The sequence below is a fragment of the Procambarus clarkii genome, chromosome 56 (assembly GCF_040958095.1).
Source record: "Procambarus clarkii isolate CNS0578487 chromosome 56, FALCON_Pclarkii_2.0, whole genome shotgun sequence".
Lineage (NCBI taxonomy): Eukaryota > Metazoa > Arthropoda > Malacostraca > Decapoda > Cambaridae > Procambarus > Procambarus clarkii.
Window position 1 is genome coordinate 34,852,740 of NC_091205.1, and position 20,180 is coordinate 34,872,919.

The 20,180-nt window shown below is 47.3% G+C and overlaps 1 protein-coding gene across 1 annotated transcript in view; it reads left to right on the forward strand.

Moving 5' to 3' along the window:
* The window catches only part of LOC123770916 (uncharacterized), a 5,879-nt gene extending 1,302 nt beyond the window's left edge, over positions 1-4,577 (forward strand). The window contains exons 3-9 of the mRNA XM_069306157.1: positions 1-566; positions 1,868-1,959; positions 2,193-2,308; positions 2,598-2,686; positions 3,397-3,567; positions 3,850-4,034; positions 4,413-4,577. The exon at positions 1-566 is cut by the window's left edge and continues 56 nt beyond it. Coding sequence (XP_069162258.1) covers positions 524-566; positions 1,868-1,959; positions 2,193-2,308; positions 2,598-2,686; positions 3,397-3,567; positions 3,850-4,034; positions 4,413-4,577 — 861 coding nt within the window. The 5' untranslated portion in view covers positions 1-523. The remainder of the gene's footprint in view (positions 567-1,867; positions 1,960-2,192; positions 2,309-2,597; positions 2,687-3,396; positions 3,568-3,849; positions 4,035-4,412) is intronic.
* The last annotated feature ends 15,603 nt before the right edge of the window (positions 4,578-20,180 follow it).

A 20,180-nucleotide genomic window follows, 5' to 3' on the forward strand; every position in this document is an offset into this window, starting at 1 on the left:
ACACAAATCCCTGGACCAGACTGGCATAAGCCTTGCATCATGCCGGCATGGTGTAATTCTCAAAATGTGCAATATGACTCGTGGTGAGGTTTTTGGCTATGCACACTATCTCCATATAAATTACTTCAAAAGTGCCAAGTACATCTGCCAGGACATCATATGCCAGTACAGTACTGGCCATGGGCCCTGAAAATTCAAGAAAAAAATAAGAAATTCACCCTACTGGAGACAAAGCCGTTCCTAGGTGTTTTGCATGCAAAAGCACATGCATGGTATTGCCAGGTAAATAATTATCATTTGTCAAAGTAACGGGTATAAATGTAACGTTATTTTAGGGTTAAAAAGCTATTAATCAGAATAAAGTATTTAGTCATAATTAAATTTTTGAGCAATCGACTAATATTCTTTCCTTGTAATTATTTTACAGTGTGTTACATCTTAATTATAGGTCTTGTATGGAGGACGCTGGCAGCACGGAAGTGGTTTGACCGCAGGTGAAGAAACCGAGCAAATTTTCAGCTATATGTCGCGGTACAACAGTACCACCAAAAACATGTTGAAAGCCGGTTAGTTTATAGTGCATTGTTACAATGAGGAAGGTATAATCTATTTAAACTTGTTAGTGATATTTATTATGTGTAATGAAGATGACTTCAGTAACTAGCAACACCTGGTGTCACCCTACAACTTTGTGTATATGAATTGGATTTGATTAATATAGCAAGTAAATTATAGATAGTATAAAAGTGAATGTTGACCAGACCACACACTAGAAGGTGAAGGGATGACGACGTTTCAGTCCGTCCTGGACCATTCTCAAGTCAATTGTGATGAGGAAGTAGAGACAGGCAATAAATAGGCTAGAGAGAGCTGAGGAGCAAAGTAAGGTGTATTTTAGTGGATAGTAATAATAATAAGAGCTGCAGATGGCCCATTGGCCCATACGAGGCAGCTCCTATTATAACCACTGAATGAGAAGGAGATAGGAATAAGAACTAACTAACACGCCAACAAACTAACACACTTCGTTGCAATCTAGTTCACAGTGCTCCTCAAAAAAAAAATGCTCCTCCTGCTGCTGGTGTCTACTCTATTTCCTGTTCATCTTGTACAATACTTTGGCGAAACTGGCTGTACACTGAATGACAGACTTAAAGCACACAAGAGAAGTGTCAAGTCTGCAGACACTAACAATGCTCCCTTCTGCCATGTGAGGGATTCTAATCATCCCATAGATTGGTCTTCCTCCAAAATAATCTTTCCTGCCTCTACTCTCCACAGACGTCGTCTTGTTGAATCGGCTCTAATACACAATGTACCCAACATGAACTTGAGTCCTGGCTTTGTTGCTGTGGACTCTTCCCTTTCACAGTATATACTCAAATGCTGTAATCTTTCTAACAAATGTGACCTAACAAAGCCTACCCCTTCCATTTATCTATCTTTTCTTTCTCTTTCCTTTTCTTTCTCTCTTCTCCCTTTTTTCTGTTCATTGTCTTCTCCTACGCTCCCTTGCTATCGTCTTCTTATTCCTATCTCCTTCTCATTCAGTGGTTATAATAGGAGCTGCCTCGTATGGGCCAATAGGCCCTCTGCAGCTCTTATTATTATTACTATCCCCTAAAATACACCTTACTTTGCTCCTCAGCTCTCTCTAGCCTATTTATTGCCTGTCTCTACTTCCTCATCACAATTGACTTGAGAATGGTCCAGGATGGACCGAAACGTCGTCGTCCCTTCACCTTCTAGTGAGTGGTCTGGTCTACATACTTTAGCCACGTTATTGTGACTCATCGCCTGCATAAAAGTGAATTATTTTCATTTTACATATTCATTGAAGGGAGTTATTTTTTGTCCTTTTTTTCAGAGCGTGAAGAAGAACTTAGTGAATCTTCATTTTTTTGGAACCAACGTAAACATGACTCTTTAGCTCGTGTTCTAGCTTCAAGATTTTGTAAGGCAAGTAATTTGCTTTATTCATTGAATATATGCAACAATGATCATGAATCACTAATATAAGTGCACAGGAAAAAAAAAATTCAAAAATAAAAATAAAAATAACATTTACTGCCATTAAACAGCCTTCATCAGCAGTTAGGCTCGTAAGGATTGTTTTTTTTGTAATATCAAATATTAAATAAAAATTGCAACATTTATTATACTAACAGGGCAGTTTTTCATCCTGTTGATAGGCAAAAGAAGCTGCAGAGTTAATAAGAAAGGAGTTAGCTGACTTATCTCTTGATGAAAAACAACTTCTCATCTGGATTGCAGAGTTAACCAACTTAGCCCAGAGTTTAAATAAAAGGTTTGCTTGTAAAATATATAGTAACAAACACTGTTTTGAAATACTCTTATATATTTTAACAAGGTTATTGTACTGTAAAATCAATGCAGTACCATAAATCATAAAATTGCCAAAACATTTCTTTATTATTTTAATTGTTTAGTTCTTGTACAATAATTGTCAGCCATCATAAAATGCCATTGTGACCATTGCCTAAAAATTTAAGTTATTTTTTTTTTAGTTAATCAGGGTCTTTACATGTTTGAATTTAGTAAACATTATAGTAAATAGTATCCTCTATTCTCAACAGATCAGTTTCTCAAAATGATGTTCAAAAGGGGATAGAGTTAGTATGTGACTCAATTAGAACCAAGAAATCCCACATATCCAGTGTAGCAGGTATGTTAAAGCTTATGTATAAGTTAGGGACTGATAAAACAAACAGAAATCTTTTAGTGTTTGTAAAATACTTCAAGAAAACAATGACTTTTTTTTATCTAAACACATCTAATGTCATTTATTTCTCAGGTAGATTTGTATGGATACCATCTCACTTAGATGTTGTCCTATGTAATTATAGGTAATTGTCAAAATTAAGTTGAGATATCAATATCTATGGCAGGTGCCTGCAGGTAATGAATCTGCCAATGGAAATCATTCCAGTTGTAAACTATGTGAACAAAAGCTAGGACATACTGTCTATCACTATATATGTGATTGCCCTGTTATCAATGACTTCAGAACAAATGGTTTGATTTACTTTGAGTTTTGTTATTACTTCATACACTCAGGAATATTGGAAGATATTCTTGTGCTGTACCCCGATTTTGTTAGTGGAGGCTAATAGATCAGCCTTACATTTCATATTCTCTCCAGATTCCATGTATGACTGGCTGTCCTGTGAGGTTTTTGATCTACACTGTGGTCTTTCATACATAATAGGATAGCAGCACATTGCTGTGTATACCTAAGCTTGTTAAAAAAAAGTGCTTGGCAAATATTTATGTAGTGTGTTCTGCTACTTTTGTGTAGTTATTCACTACTAAGTATATACAAAACAAATTTATCAACTATAATCTTATTTACTAGTAACAAAGTGTTTCTTTCAGTTTCAAGCAAAATGAGATCACGATACCGTGCAAAGATTGAAGCAGACAAGAAAAAGTTGAGGGAACTGATAGCGGTCTACAATGAAGACAATACAGAAAAACTTAGTGTGGACATTGATGAAGAGGGCAACTTTCCATGGTATAATGACACTCCTCAACCAACTGATAATGGTAAGTATATTTGGTTATTTTTCTGTGCATATTGGCCTTGTCAATGAGGATAAATATTGTTAGCTACTAACATGTTAATTCAAACTTACTCATTATGGTAATGGACAAATGGAAGTCCATGCCTAATTTATATTTTTAAGATAATAATATTAACAAGATACCTTAAAAATGATTACATATGATTGCATTGTTGTTGCATAATACATGCATCCTACAATGACAGATTTGTTCATGTTCCTTATTAAATAATTTACTTTATATTTTATTTTTGAATATTTTAAGTTACTCTTCAAGAAAAGAGAAATGCTGCAGAAAAGCTGCATATGTACAACAGGACTATGGAAGAACAAAATGTCATTCAACTGGAAATGAAAAGTAACTTGGATTTCTACAGAAAAAAGCTTGAGATAACACAAAGACTAGATGATGTACAAAACAAAAGTGCTCCACCCTCTTGGATAATTGAAGTTAGTATCAGGTATCAATATTAACTTAATTACTCCACTGAAATAAATGTTATTGCATTATAGCTACTTGGTAATTATTTTAACAGGTAGCTTAATCATTGTTGCTTGTGTCTAAGCTAAGTAAAATTAGTAAAAGCATTTTGTAGACACAAATTGTAATATATTTTCATTATCACTTTTACTGGTTAAAGTTTAAATGAAACACTTGTTAGGAAAACAAACATTTAATTTAAAAAATGCCTGAAATAATGATGTGTGTTTGTTTTACAGGAACAGGGTAAATACTCAATAAAGTAGTCATCATTCCAGCATGTAACCAGTGGACTTACGGCCCTCTTGCTAAATATGAAAAAATTCTATCAAATTAAACTATTTAAGGCAACTAACCTGTTTTCCGAAGACAGGGAAGTAGAGTACAATAAATTTCAAACAGACAGTCAAGATTCCGAGGATTCCGAGACCGACAGTGACAACAGTGTAGTCAGTATTGAGTCACAGACTGACAACGAAGAAATGGAAGAAACACTCTTCCCTTTGATTTGAGTAGCTTTAAGTAGCAAAGCTAAGAGAAAATAACAAGTATTCTCTACCCCTGGGTTGGCAAATGTTCTTTGCCCAAATCATCGTCATGTTAATTTTGCATCCCTATGTTGCTCAAGAAAGATTTGTTTTCAAATTAGTTTTTATTTTTATTAATTACCCTCAAGGTTTTGTTTAGTTTAGAAATGCTTATTAAATAAATTGTAGTTGTAGTTATGTGCAATTTCTTTGCTTTCCTTCAAAAAACACAAAAAAAAGGGTAAACATGAAAAATGAGTGCCCAAATGAGATACAGAAAACGTTTTTAGTATCAGTAGTTGACAAATGGAATGCATCAGGAAGTGATGTTGTGGAGGCAGACTCCGTACAAAGTTTCAAGTGAAGATATGACGGCCCAGTAGGTTCAGGAAACTACTTCATTTGAGATGATGCTTCCTAGCATTACGTAAGTAATGAAGAAATATGATATATTTACTCACTATAATGTTGGTACTGAATGTAGAACATGGAAATACACATTTTTACTCTGAAATAATCATATTTTATAACGAAATTATACGAAACTTAACTCGCAGTTCAACACAGGAAGTCTACATTCTAAGCCTGGTAGCACTCGAAATTATTGACAACACTGAAGTAGACAGCTTAATTATTTCTGACTCCCTTTCTTCACTACGAGCAATAAGCAGTTTGCAATCATGTAATAACGTGCTTGTCTTGGAAGCTAGACATAGATATATAAGAATACTTAGCAAGAGGGTAAATATAAAAATGTTGTGGATTCCTTCTCACATTGGCATGCAGGAACATGACAATAAATAAGCCTCTGTATCTCTTTCCACTTCGGCTCACAAGATGGGTATAGGGTGCATAATAAATGCGCTAAAGAGAGAATGTTGTGGCTTTGGGTAATTAGATGATTCCAATTTTGCTATAAAATTATGTTAGTTTAGAGTAAAAATAAGTTTTTTTTTCATGATGTTCTACATTCAGCACCAACAATATAGTGAGTAAATATATCGTAGTGTTTCATTACTTACGTATACTGTACTAAGAAGCTTTGGGTAATTAGACGGACTGCCACACACCTACCTACCTACCTGATTTACATGAGGTTTTGTTATATATACCAATAACATAGATGAAAATATTACAAACCACATCATCAAATTATAATTAAATGCAAGATCTTGTATATGGGCCATAACAATCCACGTCACAAGTAAGTAAGTAATTATCAAAAGAAGGCACCAAACCGGGAAGGCTATGTAGCACCATCAAATACGCAAAATAATCAGAGGGCGCTAAATATCACCAAGGATGCCAATACGAGAACAAAAACGCATAAGGCGAACGATATCAAAAGTATCCGAGTCACCAAGAATTCTATCGAGGGACAGGTGACCGCGAGGGGCGGTCGGAAAGCAAGACACACGCTCGTCCTGGAAGTCAGGACATTCAAGAAGGACATGCACGACCGTAAGAGGGACAATGCAACTAGGACAATAAGGAGCAGGGCGGCGCTCCATCAAGTGACCATGGGTTAAGCGAGTATGGCCAATACGCAACCTCGCCAGAGCTGTTTCCCACCGCCGGTTACGGTGGAAGGAGGACGGCCACGAGGAAACACAACATTTAAGAGTACGTAGCTTGTTACCAGTAACAGACAACCAAGAAGCCTGCCAACGGGTAAGGACTGAGGAATGGATAACCGGGTAAAAGTCGGAATACGGAATGCCTTTACGAGAGATGGGACAAGAGCGGACAGCTTCCTTAGCGGCAGCATCCGCACGCTCATTTAAAGACACGCCAATATGGCTGGGAACCCAACAAAACTCAACCGACTTAAATTTACTGTGAACGAGAAACAGCCAATGCTGGATCTCGACAACTACCGGATGAACTGGATTAAAGCACCCGAGAGCCATGAGGGCACTACGAGAGTCAACAACAACCACAAAGGAAGACTGACAACGAGAAAGCAGGAGACGAAGAGCATAGAGAATAGCATAAAGTTCTGCTGTAAAGATGCTAGTCTCCGGAGGCAAGCGACACATATAAGTGCGATCAGGAAAAACAACAGAGTAGCCAACACCGTCCGCTGACTTAGACCCATCGGTGAAGACAGAAACGGAGCGGGAGTGAGAAGAAAAGTGCTCGAGGAAAAGGCGTTTTAGAACTGTAGGAGGGGTAAAAGCTTTAGTGATACGAGTCAAGGATGTACAAAACCGCGGAAGAGGGACCCTCCACGGGGGCAAAGAAGGAACAACACGAGGAGAAACATCAGAAATACGAATGGAAAGAGAATCCTGGAGGCGAGATAACCGGACAGAAAGAGGGAGGTGGTGAAGAGGAACAGGAACCGCAGGAGGGGTAAAAGTCAAAGCACGACAGAGGTGAGAGGAAGGATGTTGCAAGGACCGCGCAAGATAGCGAAGACAGTAGCGATCACGGCGGTCCTGGAGAGACAGGAAGCCAGTGTCAACATACAAGCTAAGGACGGGAGTCGAACGAAAGGCACCAGAACTGAGGCGCAACCCAGTATGGTGCAAAGCATCAAGACGGCGAAGAGTAGAAGGAGAAGCAGACGAGTAAGCAGGGCAACCATAATCGAGCTTAGACAGGACGAGAGAGGAATGTAAAGCAAGGAGAGTGCGCCTATCTGCCCCCCAAGAAGTATGGGACAAGACCCGAAGGAGGGTAAGGGACTTAGAGCACTCAACACGGAGGTAAGAGATATGGGGAGACCAAGACAAACGAGTGTCAAGGAATAACCCCAAAAGCTTCGCGGAATCTTTGTATTCAAGGGGATGACCATAAAGTGACAAAGAGGGACGAAGAACAACCCGTTTCCGCGTAAAAGTCATGGCACAAGTCTTAGAAGTAGAGAACTTGAAGCCATGACCTGTGGCCCAAGACGACACGGCATCAATCGCAAGTTGAAGCCGGCGTTGAAGGAGAGGCGAATCATCACCCTGACAACAAAGGGTAAGATCATCGACATAGAGAGCGGAGAAGACACCAGAAGGAAGAGAGGAAAGAAGACCATTGAGGGCAACCAGAAAAAGAGTAGTGCTCAGAACACTACCCTGGGGCACACCTTCGTATTGCTGAAAAGGGGGAGAGAGAGCGGTACCAAGGCGCACCCGAAAGGAACGACGAGAGAGGAAGCTGCGGAGAAAGAGAGGGAGATGACCACGAAGGCCAAAAGAATGAAGTTGAGATAGGATATGATAACGCCAAGTGGTGTCGTAAGCCTTTTCTAGGTCAAAAAGGACGGCAACAACGGAGGTCTTCGCAGCAAAAGCAGTACGTATATAGACCTCCAAGTTCACCAGGACATCTGTCGTGCTGCGGCACTTGCGGAAACCAAATTGAAAAGGGGAGAGGAGGTGATGGTGTTCCAGGAACCACATCAGACGAACGTTAACCATACGTTCAAAGAGTTTGCAGACACAACTTGTGAGAGCAATAGGGCGAAAGTCCTTAGGGGAAGTACCCAGAGACCCTGGTTTGCGAACAGGGAGGACAACGGCATCGAGCCAGTCCTCAGGGACTGACGACGACTCCCAGATCCGATTATACAGACTCAGTAAATACTGAGACGTGCTCGGAGGGAGATGGCGAAGCATCTCATAATGAATACCATCGGAGCCCGCCGCCGTAGAACCGCAGAGGGCCAGGGCAGAACGAAGTTCAGAGAGAGAGAAGGGATCATTATAGGGAAGCTGAAGATGAGTGCAGAAATCTAAAGGACGAGACTCAAGGACAGGTTTACGAAGAAGGAAAGATTGGGGAAGATGAAGACCAGAGCTAACAGAAGAAAAGTGGGAACCCAGTTCGGAAGCGACCTGCAACGGGTCCGCCACAAGAGTATCATGGAGGTGAAGGACCGGTGAAACATCGGGAACGAACTTACCCGCTATCTTGCGGATACGCTTCCAGATCTGGGCCAGAGGGGTTTCGGACGTAATTGTCGAGACATAAGATGCCCAACATTCACGTTTAGCCGTACGGATGGCCCTACGGGCCACCGCACTCGCTTTCCGAAAGAAAAGAAAAGAATCGGTCGTCTGCCTACGGCGGTGCTTCTTCCAGGCTGCACGCTTACAGCGGACAGCCCGAGCACAGTCCGCATTCCACCAGGGAACGCACTTCCGTGGACCCCGAGAGGAAGAGCGAGGAATAGAGCGGAGGGCAGCGTCGAAGACAGTGTCATGAAAAAGGAGGAGAGCGCGAGAGAGGGGCAGAAGGGAGAGGTCAGAGAGAGTAGCACTGAGGGAAAACAGGGTCCAGTCCGCCTTAGCAAACTGCCACCTAGGGAAAGAGAGGGAAGGGCGAAAAGAGAAAAAGGAAACAAGGATGGGGAAATGATCACTTCCATGGAGGTCATCAAGAACCTGCCACGTGAAATCTAAGTAAAGAGAAGAAGAGCAGAGAGAAAGATCAAGACAAGAAAGGGTGCGAGTTCGAGAGTCCAAATGAGTGGGCTCACCAGAATTCAGAAGAGACAGGGAAGAAGAGAGGAGAAACGGCTCAAGGAGGCGACCCCGGGTATTCGTCAGAACGTCACCCCAAAGAGAATGACGACAATTGAAGTCACCCAGCAGGAGCACAGGCTCCGGCAAGGAGTCTAGGAGGTGTTTCAAATCAGGAAGAGAGAGCGGGACACTCGGGGGGAGATAAATGGAACAAACTGTGTACCATTTCCCCACAAAGATACGAGCAGCAGAACAATGGAGAGGCGAAGGAAAAAGTAAAGGAACAAAGGGAACATCAGCCCGAATCAAGAGAGCAGAAGAATTAGAAGCCCCAGCAATGGCTGGGGGGGGGGGAGAGAAAGGAATAGCCACGAAAACGACCAGGACGAGCACCAAGCATCGGCTCCTGGAGACAGACACAAAGGGGCGAAAACCGCGAAACCAGAAGTTGGAGTTCAAGGAAATTGGCGTAATAACCTCGAACGTTCCATTGAAGAATGGACAACGACGAGAAGAGAAAGGACAAAAACAGAGAACAAGGAAGAAACAAAGGCGAAAGACCAACAGAGCACGTTAAAGAATATCAGGGTCGGGATCAGGGTCAGCAAAGTCAGGGTTAGGGGGCATGGGTAAACTGAGCAAAGACGGAGGGAAGGAAACGGGAGAACAGATCAGAGGTGGGCGGGCAGGGTCCGGAGGAGGAGGAGGAGGAGGAGGAGGAGGAGACAACGGAGAGGAGCAGTCAAGGACAGCAGCAGGAAGAGGGGGAGTAGAAAGAGAGGAGCGCACCCCAGCAAGAGCAGCAACCGAAAGGGAAGCAGGGGCCAAAGAAACCTCTATAGCAGGAACAGGGGGCGCAAGCACTGAAACGGGAGTGGAAGGAGCAACAGAGCCAGAAGGAGGAGCTGAGGAAGAAAGCGAAGCCTTCTTACCCGCCGGGGAAGAGGAAGGAGAGGAGCCAGGCTTACGCTTCTGACTTAAAGAGACCGGTGTCCCAGCAACTACGTACCAGGCAACGGATTCCAGTGTCTCAACAGGAGAAGCCGAACGAGAGCACACACGACGGCCATTAGGAGAGCGATGGACATCCGCCCGCACCGACAGGCGGCGGGGAGAGCCGATAGATGGAGGAAGAGGATGGGAAGGAGGATCGGAGGGGGACGAGGAAGGAGACACAGAAGACACGACAGACCGGGTAGAAGGAAGGGGAACCCCAGACAGAGGACCAGGAGGAGGATCCTTCGGGAGAGAACCCAAAGGGACAGAGGAGGGGGCAGTGGGCGCATCAGGGTCCAAGGCCTGGAAACGGTTGTGAGTCTGAGGAAGGCGGGAAGGACGAGGAGAGGAAGAGCGCAACACGCGAGCATAAGAGATATTAGCGTAAGGCGGGAGCCGGCGAACCTGGCGCCTCGCCTCAGGAAAAGATAAACGCTCCCGGTGCTTCAAGTTGAGGACGGCTGCCTCAAGCTTGTAATGGACACACGCACGGGAGAAGGTAGGACGGGCCTCACCGCAGTTGAGGCAACGAGCCTGGGGAGAAGCGCACTCCGACTTAGAGTGACCTTCGCCACCACACAAAGGACAGAGAGAGACAGTCCCGGAGCAGCGGAGGGCACCATGCCCAAACCTCCAGCACTTGTTGCAGAGCCGAGGAGAAGGAATGTACTCCTGGACAGAGCACCTGGCACCAGCAAGAATGACAGAGGGTGGAAGGGTCCTACCATCAAAGGTAATCTTCACAACCCGGAGGGGTTGACGGCGACTACCACGAGGGGGACGAGTAAACGTGTCCACCTGGAGAATAGAATGGCCCTGGGCAGCGAGGATATGTCGAATATCGTCGTGGCAGTCGCGTAGGTCCCGAACACCGGTCGCAACATGGGGCGGGAGCAAAATAGTGCCAACACTGGCATTCAACTGGACGTTCTTCGAGACCCGAACGGGGGTCTCGCCAAGGCAGGATAAGGCAGCCAAGCGGGAAGCAGCATCCTGAGAAGGAGCAGCAACGACACGCGTACCGAGACGAGTGGGGTTAAAAGTAATGGAGGCATCCACGGAATCAATGAGATGTCGATGAAGGGAGAAATCGTCAGGAGGCGCAGAATCAAGAGGGAGGAGATCAAAATATTTGGCCCACGAAGCGGGACCAAACAAGGCTTGATAGGTAGCAGAACTGGAAGGAATCGAGCGAGGGCGGCCGTGACGAGAACGGCGGTGAGAACCCCCAGAGAGAGAGGGGTTAAAAGGCGCAGTAGTAACAACTAGAGAAGGAGCCGCGCCAGGGGACGAGGTAGTCACCACTGGGGGCTTGGGGCTCGACCCAACCACAGAGGAGGGAGGGGAGCCAGGGGAAGGAGTCAGAGAGGCCAAAGGAGGAGCAAGGTCGGGGCCCAATGCAGCGGAGGCTACAGAGCCCGGTCTTCCAATACGGACCGACTCGGGGGCTTGGTCGCCCACCCCACGAGCCTGAAAAGGTAAGCCAGAAGCAGCCGAAACAGGGGTTATCATCTCGACGAAATTACGAATTCACTCACGAATGTGCCCCCACACCCACCATGGAGCCACAATTAGAGGCAGGACACCCAACAAGAAGCTATCGCCGATCTTGTCGGGGCCTCCTAGGGGTGCGTCGTGAGTATACGCCCCACAAACGCCACCTTAAGAAACCGACAGTCCGTCGAGATCGGGTTCAGTGACGAAGTGGGGATTGACAATAAAAGGTTCCCCTCGCTCTTGACGTCGGGTACTGCAGTTCTACGGGTGCAAGAGTATGCCTCCTCAAGCACCCGGGCGTCAAAGTAGAAGAAGTCCAAGGGAAGAACCAGAACGAGCAAAAGGTCGGCAGGAAACGGCAAGCAGATAGGAGAAGAGGGGGGAGAAAAACGAAACAGAAGGAAAAGGAAAAGATGCCCAGCAGAATTGGAGAGGACGGCAGCAGGAGCACAAGGCTAGAAAAGGACAGAGGACTGTCCCAAATCCACGTCACAAGTACTAAATTAACAGTACTACTTTACATAAAGAATATTAAATGTTTATTCAGGTAAAAGTTCTAATAGCAGATTTGTATGGCATAATTAGGGGACATGCATGATTTTGGGTAGTAGAACCCTAAGCACATGTACAATAATTAAGATAATGGCAAATGGCAAATTGTGAGTGTCTGAACTTGGGGAGCGAGAGCGTGGCGGCTAGAAGGTCGTAGTCTGCTGTCTGCTCTGTGTCGAAGCTGTAGCGTCTTGGGTCGATTAGAACTGTACACGCCGAGTGCTACATTGTTGAATAGGGAAATTGTACTGTCCTCCATTTGTCATATCGCTTGCTTATATGGTGATTACACCTCAGCTCCCTCCAACAAGCTGAGAAGAGTATTACCTGTAATTGGGGAAAGGATTGTAGCTACTGTAATTAGTGCTAATTAGTTATGCTATTAAGATAATGAGATAATGGAGCGAGTATAAGGATTACTCGCTACAGCATTTTAATACCAGGCAGAGTTATGCCATGTGCGGGTAGGCGATTCCACGGGTTTACAACCCTATGGGTGAAAGCATCTTTGGTTTTCTGTCCTACATTTTTTTTTTTTTTTTTTTTTTTTTGATAAAAGAAATATACAAAGTATAGCACAATATATACATGACATGAACCTAAGAACAGAACATAACAAAAACATAATCATAAACAGGCATAGAAGAGAACATTTGCATAATAAGACCCCAGAAACTCCAGGGACACAAGTCCGAATACACATAAACATAGTAACGGACACACAACAAACGGACGCATACGGACATAGAAAGACACAACTAACATATAAAGAATAAACCAGACACACATATAAATACACAATGCACACAAGTACAGAAATAACACAAAGCATAAGCACATCGCACACAAATCATATAAGTAACATAAAAACAAACCATGGCCAAGGCCCAGGCACTACTATATGACAACCCCAAGAAAGAATCCGGGGCGAACAATGAAACACAGAGATACATGTACCCTAAACAAACACACTTCCAGGAAGAACAGCAATCAAACCAACAAAATGAGTAACAAAACAGCCGCATGCAACTCACTCAAGGTACAAGCAACGGCCCACGCAGGAGCCAACATAGAAGCAAACCCACACTCACACTCAACCCCACACACCAAACCGAACACACAACCACAGGAGCAACCACACACACACACAGCACAACTCCCCCGAGGAGGCCCACCGGAGGGCCGGGGATCTAGGATGAAAACAGAAGACCACTCACCCAAAAGCAACCCCACGCACATACCCACCCGTGAACCAACCACGGAACTCGCTCGGAAACGCACGCTGCACCCACCACCACGTGAACCGCAAACGACCCCTCAAAAACCCCAAAAGCCTAGCAACCCCATAACCCTCCCTCCGACCCACCCACACACAATACACAAAGTCAGCAACAAGAAGACAAAGCGTATTACGAACACGGCGCGACCTCCGCGGAAAGGACAAAAACAAAAATCTCAAAAGGTCACCCCGACACTCAGGTCCACAAACTCCAACCAACACGTCCCGAAACCAATCAAGCAAACCCCGCAACCGCCCGCAAAAATAAAAGACATGCAACTGCGTCTCAGGGAGCCCACAGTGCACACACGCATCAGAGGCACGCAAACCCAGCATGCACAACCGTGCATTAGTCGCCAACGACAAATGCAAGAGCCGAAACAACAATTCCCGTTGTTGCGGAGCCAGAAACCGAGCCCCCAGCGCCGCCCACACATCCCCCCAATCCCAACACGGGAACAAACCCTCCACCCGCAGTGGAACACGACGAAACAAAACCCGATACACCGCCTTGACCGACAAGGACAGGAACCCCGGACAACGGCATACCTCCCGAAGAATTGCCACCGCCCAAGAGTAAACCGGGGGGGTACAGACCGCCGCCTCCCGACAAACACCAAAATCCACCAAATAGCTAAACCTAACAGAGCAATAGTAAACACACAAACCATTGAGATCCCCCACCCAACTCAAACCCCTGACACAACGTGACCCAAAAGAGCGCCCGAGCCCTCGTGAACACATCAGGAATGCCCACCCCACCCTCCCGCACAGCCAACACCAACGTCGACCGGCGAATTGGGTGGTAACGACCACACCACACATAACGATAAACCTGGCGTTCCAACCCGAAAGCCAGCTTACGATCCAGGAGGAAAACCCGAGCCACGAACCAGACCCGGGACAAAACTTTGCAATTCACAAGCAACGCCCGCTGATAAAGCGTCAACGGGCGCACAGCCAGCAACCCAATCGCAACACCGACACTCCAGGAAACCATATCCCAATTGCAAGCCAAGGACCTCTCATAGGAAGCGAACCAGGTAAGCCCCAAAACCCGCATAGAAGCGACAACCGGAAACCATGACCCCACCCACACAAGGCGAGAGGACCACCCACCAAGACCCATAAGACCGGACTTCGCACGATTCACCTGCGCCCCAGTGGCCAACTCAAACCTCTCAACCACAACCTGGACCGCCCCAACCGACCCCTCCGAGGTCAGGAACAGGACGGTATCATCTGCATAACCGCAGATAGGCAACCGAAGACCCGACGGCAAACGGGGGGGGACGATCAACGGGCATCCCTTGATCGCCCGAAAAAACGGCTCCTGAAAGACGATATACAGGAGCATCGAAAGCGGACAACCCTGCCGCACCGAGCGACGCACAGGGAAAGAATCACTCAAAAACCCATTTACACAGACCCGACTACAACATTGAGCGTACAACATACGCACCCAACGAACAAACAAGGGCGGAAATCCCAGCCTCCCCAACACGCGAAACACAAAATCGAGCGACACACGGTCGAATGCCTTCGACCAATCCAGACAAAACATCGCTGCCGACAAGCGAGCGTCGGACACGTACAAGAGCACATCTCGAAACAATGCATTGCAATGCAACAAGGAACGACCCGGAACACCACAAAACTGCTCCACAGAGACAACAGACGCAACAACACTGCGTTGCCAACCAACACCGACCAGCCAAGACCTTAGACAGGATCTTGTAGTCGACATTCAACAAAGTAATGGGCCGCCAGTTTGAGAATAACCGTAGATCGCCCGACTTCGGGAGAAGCCGCACAATCCCAACGCACTGAGACATAGGCAGAACACACTCCCGAAGACAAGACTGGACCACCTCCAGCAGAACATCCCCCAACACATCCCAAAAGGCGACATAGAACTCAATAGGAAGACCATCCGAACCCGGCACCTTCCCGGAACGAAACCACAAGCAGCTCCGCCAAGGAGACCTCTTTCACCAGACCAGCACACTCCGCAACCGACAACCCAGGAAGGCACCGACCCAAGAAATCCTCCGCAAGTGCGGCGTCCCCAGCCACCTCCGCATACAGCGCAGCCAACTCCTGCCGAACATAGTGCAACACCCCACCAATGTCCGAAACAACCGTCCCATCTGGCCGTTGCAAGGCCGTAAAAAGAACAGAGTCCCGCGCGGCCCGTACCTTACTTAAAAGAAATGGAGAAATCCGTTCCCCGTCTACCCTCTCACTTACACGAGCCCTCACACGCACACCCTCCGCCCACTCACTCCGCAATCCGCATATACGCGCCTTGCAGTCCACAATCTTATCAAAACAATCAACACCAGCATCGTACCGTACAAACAACCTCGACAGCTGCGCCTGCAACAACCGCAGCAACCCAAAACGCCCAGCAGCCTCACGCTTAGCAACCACGCGAAAAAACAAACGACACTGCACTTTACACCACTCCCACCACTCCAAGACAGACAGAAACTCACATCGCCGGGCTCGAATCCCGACCCACCAACACCGAAACTGACGACAAACACGCGGAGAACACAACAACCCACAGTTTAGCTTCCACCACCCCGCACCGACCCGCACCTGACTGGGTACCCCAACCCGGACCACCACCAAACTGTGGTCGGAGAATGCAACCGGGACAGTGCGAAAATCATACACCGTACATTCCCCACCATTGACATACACCCTATCGATGCGCGAACGCACCCCACGTGCAGCAAAAGTAAACGACAACCCTCCACCAAAGAGCACGGCAGCGTCCCGGAAACCACATGAACGCACCACCTCCAGCAGCGCACCCGAGACATTCTGCGGACGGGCGCTAGAACAATCCCGTGCACTCGTCACACAATTGAAGTCCCCTCCAAAAATCATGCCCCGCGTATCATGGCGCAAGAAAGGAAGAAGCCCCACCCGAAAAAACTCCTCCCTCTCCCGACGACGCGCTGCACCCGAGGGGGCGTACACCGTCAAAAACGGAAGCACGACCCCCAAAAACTCCACCCGCACAAACAACACCCGCCCATCCTCGTCCAACTCTGTGTGAAGCACGGAGAAGGAGGCCTTACGAGAGAATAACATAAGGGTCCCCCCGAAAGGCGTCCTCGGCGAGTTGAGCACCACATGATAATGCACGCTTAGACACTGCAACACAGACACATCATGCACATTATGCTCCTGTATGAGAGCCACATCCACACGTTGCTCCTGCAAAACATCCAACAGGCCCAACTGGACCCCAAGAGCATTCAAGGACGCACAAACTACAGAGGGCGCCATCGGGACAACCTTAGGACACCCCCAACCCGTCGCGACACACAGGCCGCACTTCATCCTGGACCCCAGGGCGATCACAGTGAACACCGCCAGTCGTCGTACCCAGCCCCACGGACGAGCCCTCTGCCGGATCCGCAGAGCCCCCACCAACCGGAACAAGGGCCGAAGACCCCCGACAGTTACTCTTAGACAACACGACCACCAGGTCCCGGTCACCGCGATGAGCCACCCACCCAGAGGTGCCACCATCAGGAGGCGCAGCTGCCGTCACTGGAGGCACCACAGAAGAAACCTCCTCGATGTCCTCGCCCGCAACCTCCATCGCAACACCGCCCTCCGCCCACAACCGACGAGGCGATGTATCCTGAGCCGAACGACGGCGCTTCACATGAGGCTGCTGATCGTCGGTACAACGACCCCCAGCAAGGGGTGCTCCAGAAGAACCCGACGCGGGCGGGCCCAAAGCCGAAGCAGCACGGACACACACAGCAGCAACCTCCACAGCATGGGGCCACAGCTTACCACCACGCCCGGAGACCGGAGCAGAAGGAGCAGGTCCAGAAAGCGGGAGAGCACACTCTAGCTCACAGGGGGCATCCACCACGGACGCCGAGGCAATCGCAGCTGACGAACCACTGGACAAGGCGACCTTCGTAGGGACAAGGCGACCTTCGTAGACGACGATGGAGTCGACGCAGAGTCAGAGGGCAGGGAGGAGGACACACCCCCCACCACCCCAGCTTCCTAGGGCAGCAGACAATCTTCAGCAGGGGAAGCAGGCACCACACCAACAGCAGCAGCCGAGGACCGCACAGAAGCCTCCGGCCGCGGATGCACCTCCGCCACCACCGAACGAGGAACCCCCGAGGTAGGAGCTCCCGTTCCCACAGAGCACACCGGGGAAGCAGACGTACTATGTCCCGACCAAACAGGGACAGAGGGAGCACTTGCTGAACCCGCCGCAGGAACCACCCCAGGCACCTCGCCAGGGCGAGAAAGCGATGAGGAAGCCCCCCGCGTCTCCAAAGGGGGGAAGTCACCCTCCAAGAAAACGGAGGGAGCCTCAGCCCGAGGAGCATCACAGCTCGCTGCCACATGGCCCTCAGCACCACACCGGAAACAAGTGCGAGTCTGTCCCTGATAGAATACTCTGAGCGAGAGCCCACGATACAGAAGACGAGACGGTACTGGTGACGTAATCTTCATACCTAGCGTACGAATGCCCGTACGCAGCCCGCTCAGCCGACCAGTACGCAGATGGTTGAAACGATGAAACTGCACCTCACCATACTTTCCAAACACAACCCGCAGCTCATCCTCAGAGAACGTCACCGGTACACCATGCACACTCACGTACTGCACGGCCCCCCAGGGATCCGAAACGGCCACAGACACAGCCGTGTCGGTGACTGGAACCGAGTGGCCAGCCCAACGCGCCACAAACTCCTTGTACAGCGAGCTCCTGCAGAAGGTCATCGCCACTCGCGTAGGGGAGAGCTTTTCCAGCCCTATCAAATCCTGGACATCCGCTTGAAGCACATCGACGACAGCAACTTCAACAATCGCCCAGTCCACATCCCCTGAGAAATCAAGGCACGCCGTGTCCACCCGCCGTACGCGGGACACACCACCAACCACCATACCACCAGCCGGGCCCTCCGGCCAGCGGGCGCACCACACCACAATCCACACCCGCCTCCACTCAGCACCAGGCGACAACTGGCAGGTCAAACGAGCACGTCCTGGCCCCTCTGGCGGCCAGTGAGCGAAATCATTTTCTGTCCTACATTGTGGTTTCTTGAGCTTGAACCCGTTGCTCCTCGTTCGTGTTACGTCTGACCATTTGAAAAAACTGTCCGGATTGACATCCTCCAAATTTAGCATTTTATGGGTTTCTATGAGATCCCCCCTGTCATGCCTGGTCTGCAGTGTTGTTACCCTAGTGGCCCTCATCCATTCTTGATACGAGAGATGACTAAGCTCTGGTATGATTTGTTTTAATTACCTCTTCCACTTGTTGAGCAATATTATTGTCCCCTAACTCCCCTTGCCACTTCGGGGGGGTATAGGGTGTTGATGTAGCTTCAGGGCACCAATCCCCCCAGCCACAGGGCATGGGGAGAAGGCGAAATGATGCATTCTGACTCAAACGCCCTTTCCTTCATCTATCTGTTGTGAGGTAGTGCTGTCAATTTGGTAGTTCTGAAGTGGATTGTTGTGGCCCACATGTAAGGGCTAGCATTTATCGACATTAAAAAGCATTTGTCAGTCATCTGACCATTTTTGAAGTTCATTTAGATCACTTAGTAAGGTCTCATTATCACCTTCAACTATTCCATGGTCCAGGGATTTTCTGAAAAGGAGTTTCACTGACAAACATAGTGAATTTGCCAGTTCAGTTCCTTTACGACTTGGGACTGCAATACATTCACACTTTGGGCTTTTGAGTCTTTTAGTTTGTCAATGCTCTTCCTGATTGTGTAGCGTGTAATTGGTATTTCCCTTAATTCATTCTCTTTACCTCCGACAAACATTTGTGTGGGTGATGGGATGTCATTCAAGCTTTCTAGTGTGAACACTGATGTAAAGTATTCGATCAGTGTGTTTGCTGCCCTTTTATCGTGCAACTTAAAATTAACATTGTTCAGCCCGTCCTCCAAACAAAGATCCAAAAGTGATTCCATGCACCCGCCAAACCCCCTGTTTATGAATGAAAAGCGGTTTACACACGACTCACAACTGCTGACATTCGAACATATCCGGAACAAGTGCTTCACTGACGAAGTTTGTTCGAATCACAACACTATCAATGCTTCACCCACGTACTACAAATACAAATAAACGCCAACAGAACTTAAACACCTGACCTAACCTATCCTATGCCTATATATACACAAAATGCCAATATATTATAATATTAATTTATACTTGAGAAAATTCCCGTTTTGAATGAACAGCATGTTAAAATTTATGAATGCGTCTGTGGGGTCGACCGCTGAATGTAATGGACTAGAGTCGAGGATGGGTTGCATTGTTAGTCTCATCTTTTATGGGTCCTACTCTGCTGTAATGGGTTTTTGTTTGGGTTTTACTTCGTATATATTTGGCCGAAACGCTATGCGTATTAGTGGCTTTAGGTATTGTATTTTAAATTTAAAATATTTGCCCCAAGGAGAGAGTTTATTAGGAGTACTTAGCTGTGTCATTAGGCAGATAATTAACTATACAATTTGCTGTGCTCCGTCCTTTAACAAATCCATTGACCCACATCCCCTAACCTGCGTATTTTGTGCAATAGTCGGTTTCGGATGATCCTTTCGAACATGTTGCAAGTGCTTGACATGAGACTGATAGGTCTGTAATTGCCAGGGTCATTGGGTTTCGGTATGGGAACAATTATTGCATGTTTCCATTGTGTGGGCAACACTCCACTTAGGAATTACTTGTTAAACAGGTGGAGTATTGGGTTCCCAGACACTTCCCCAGTGCATTGAGTATGTC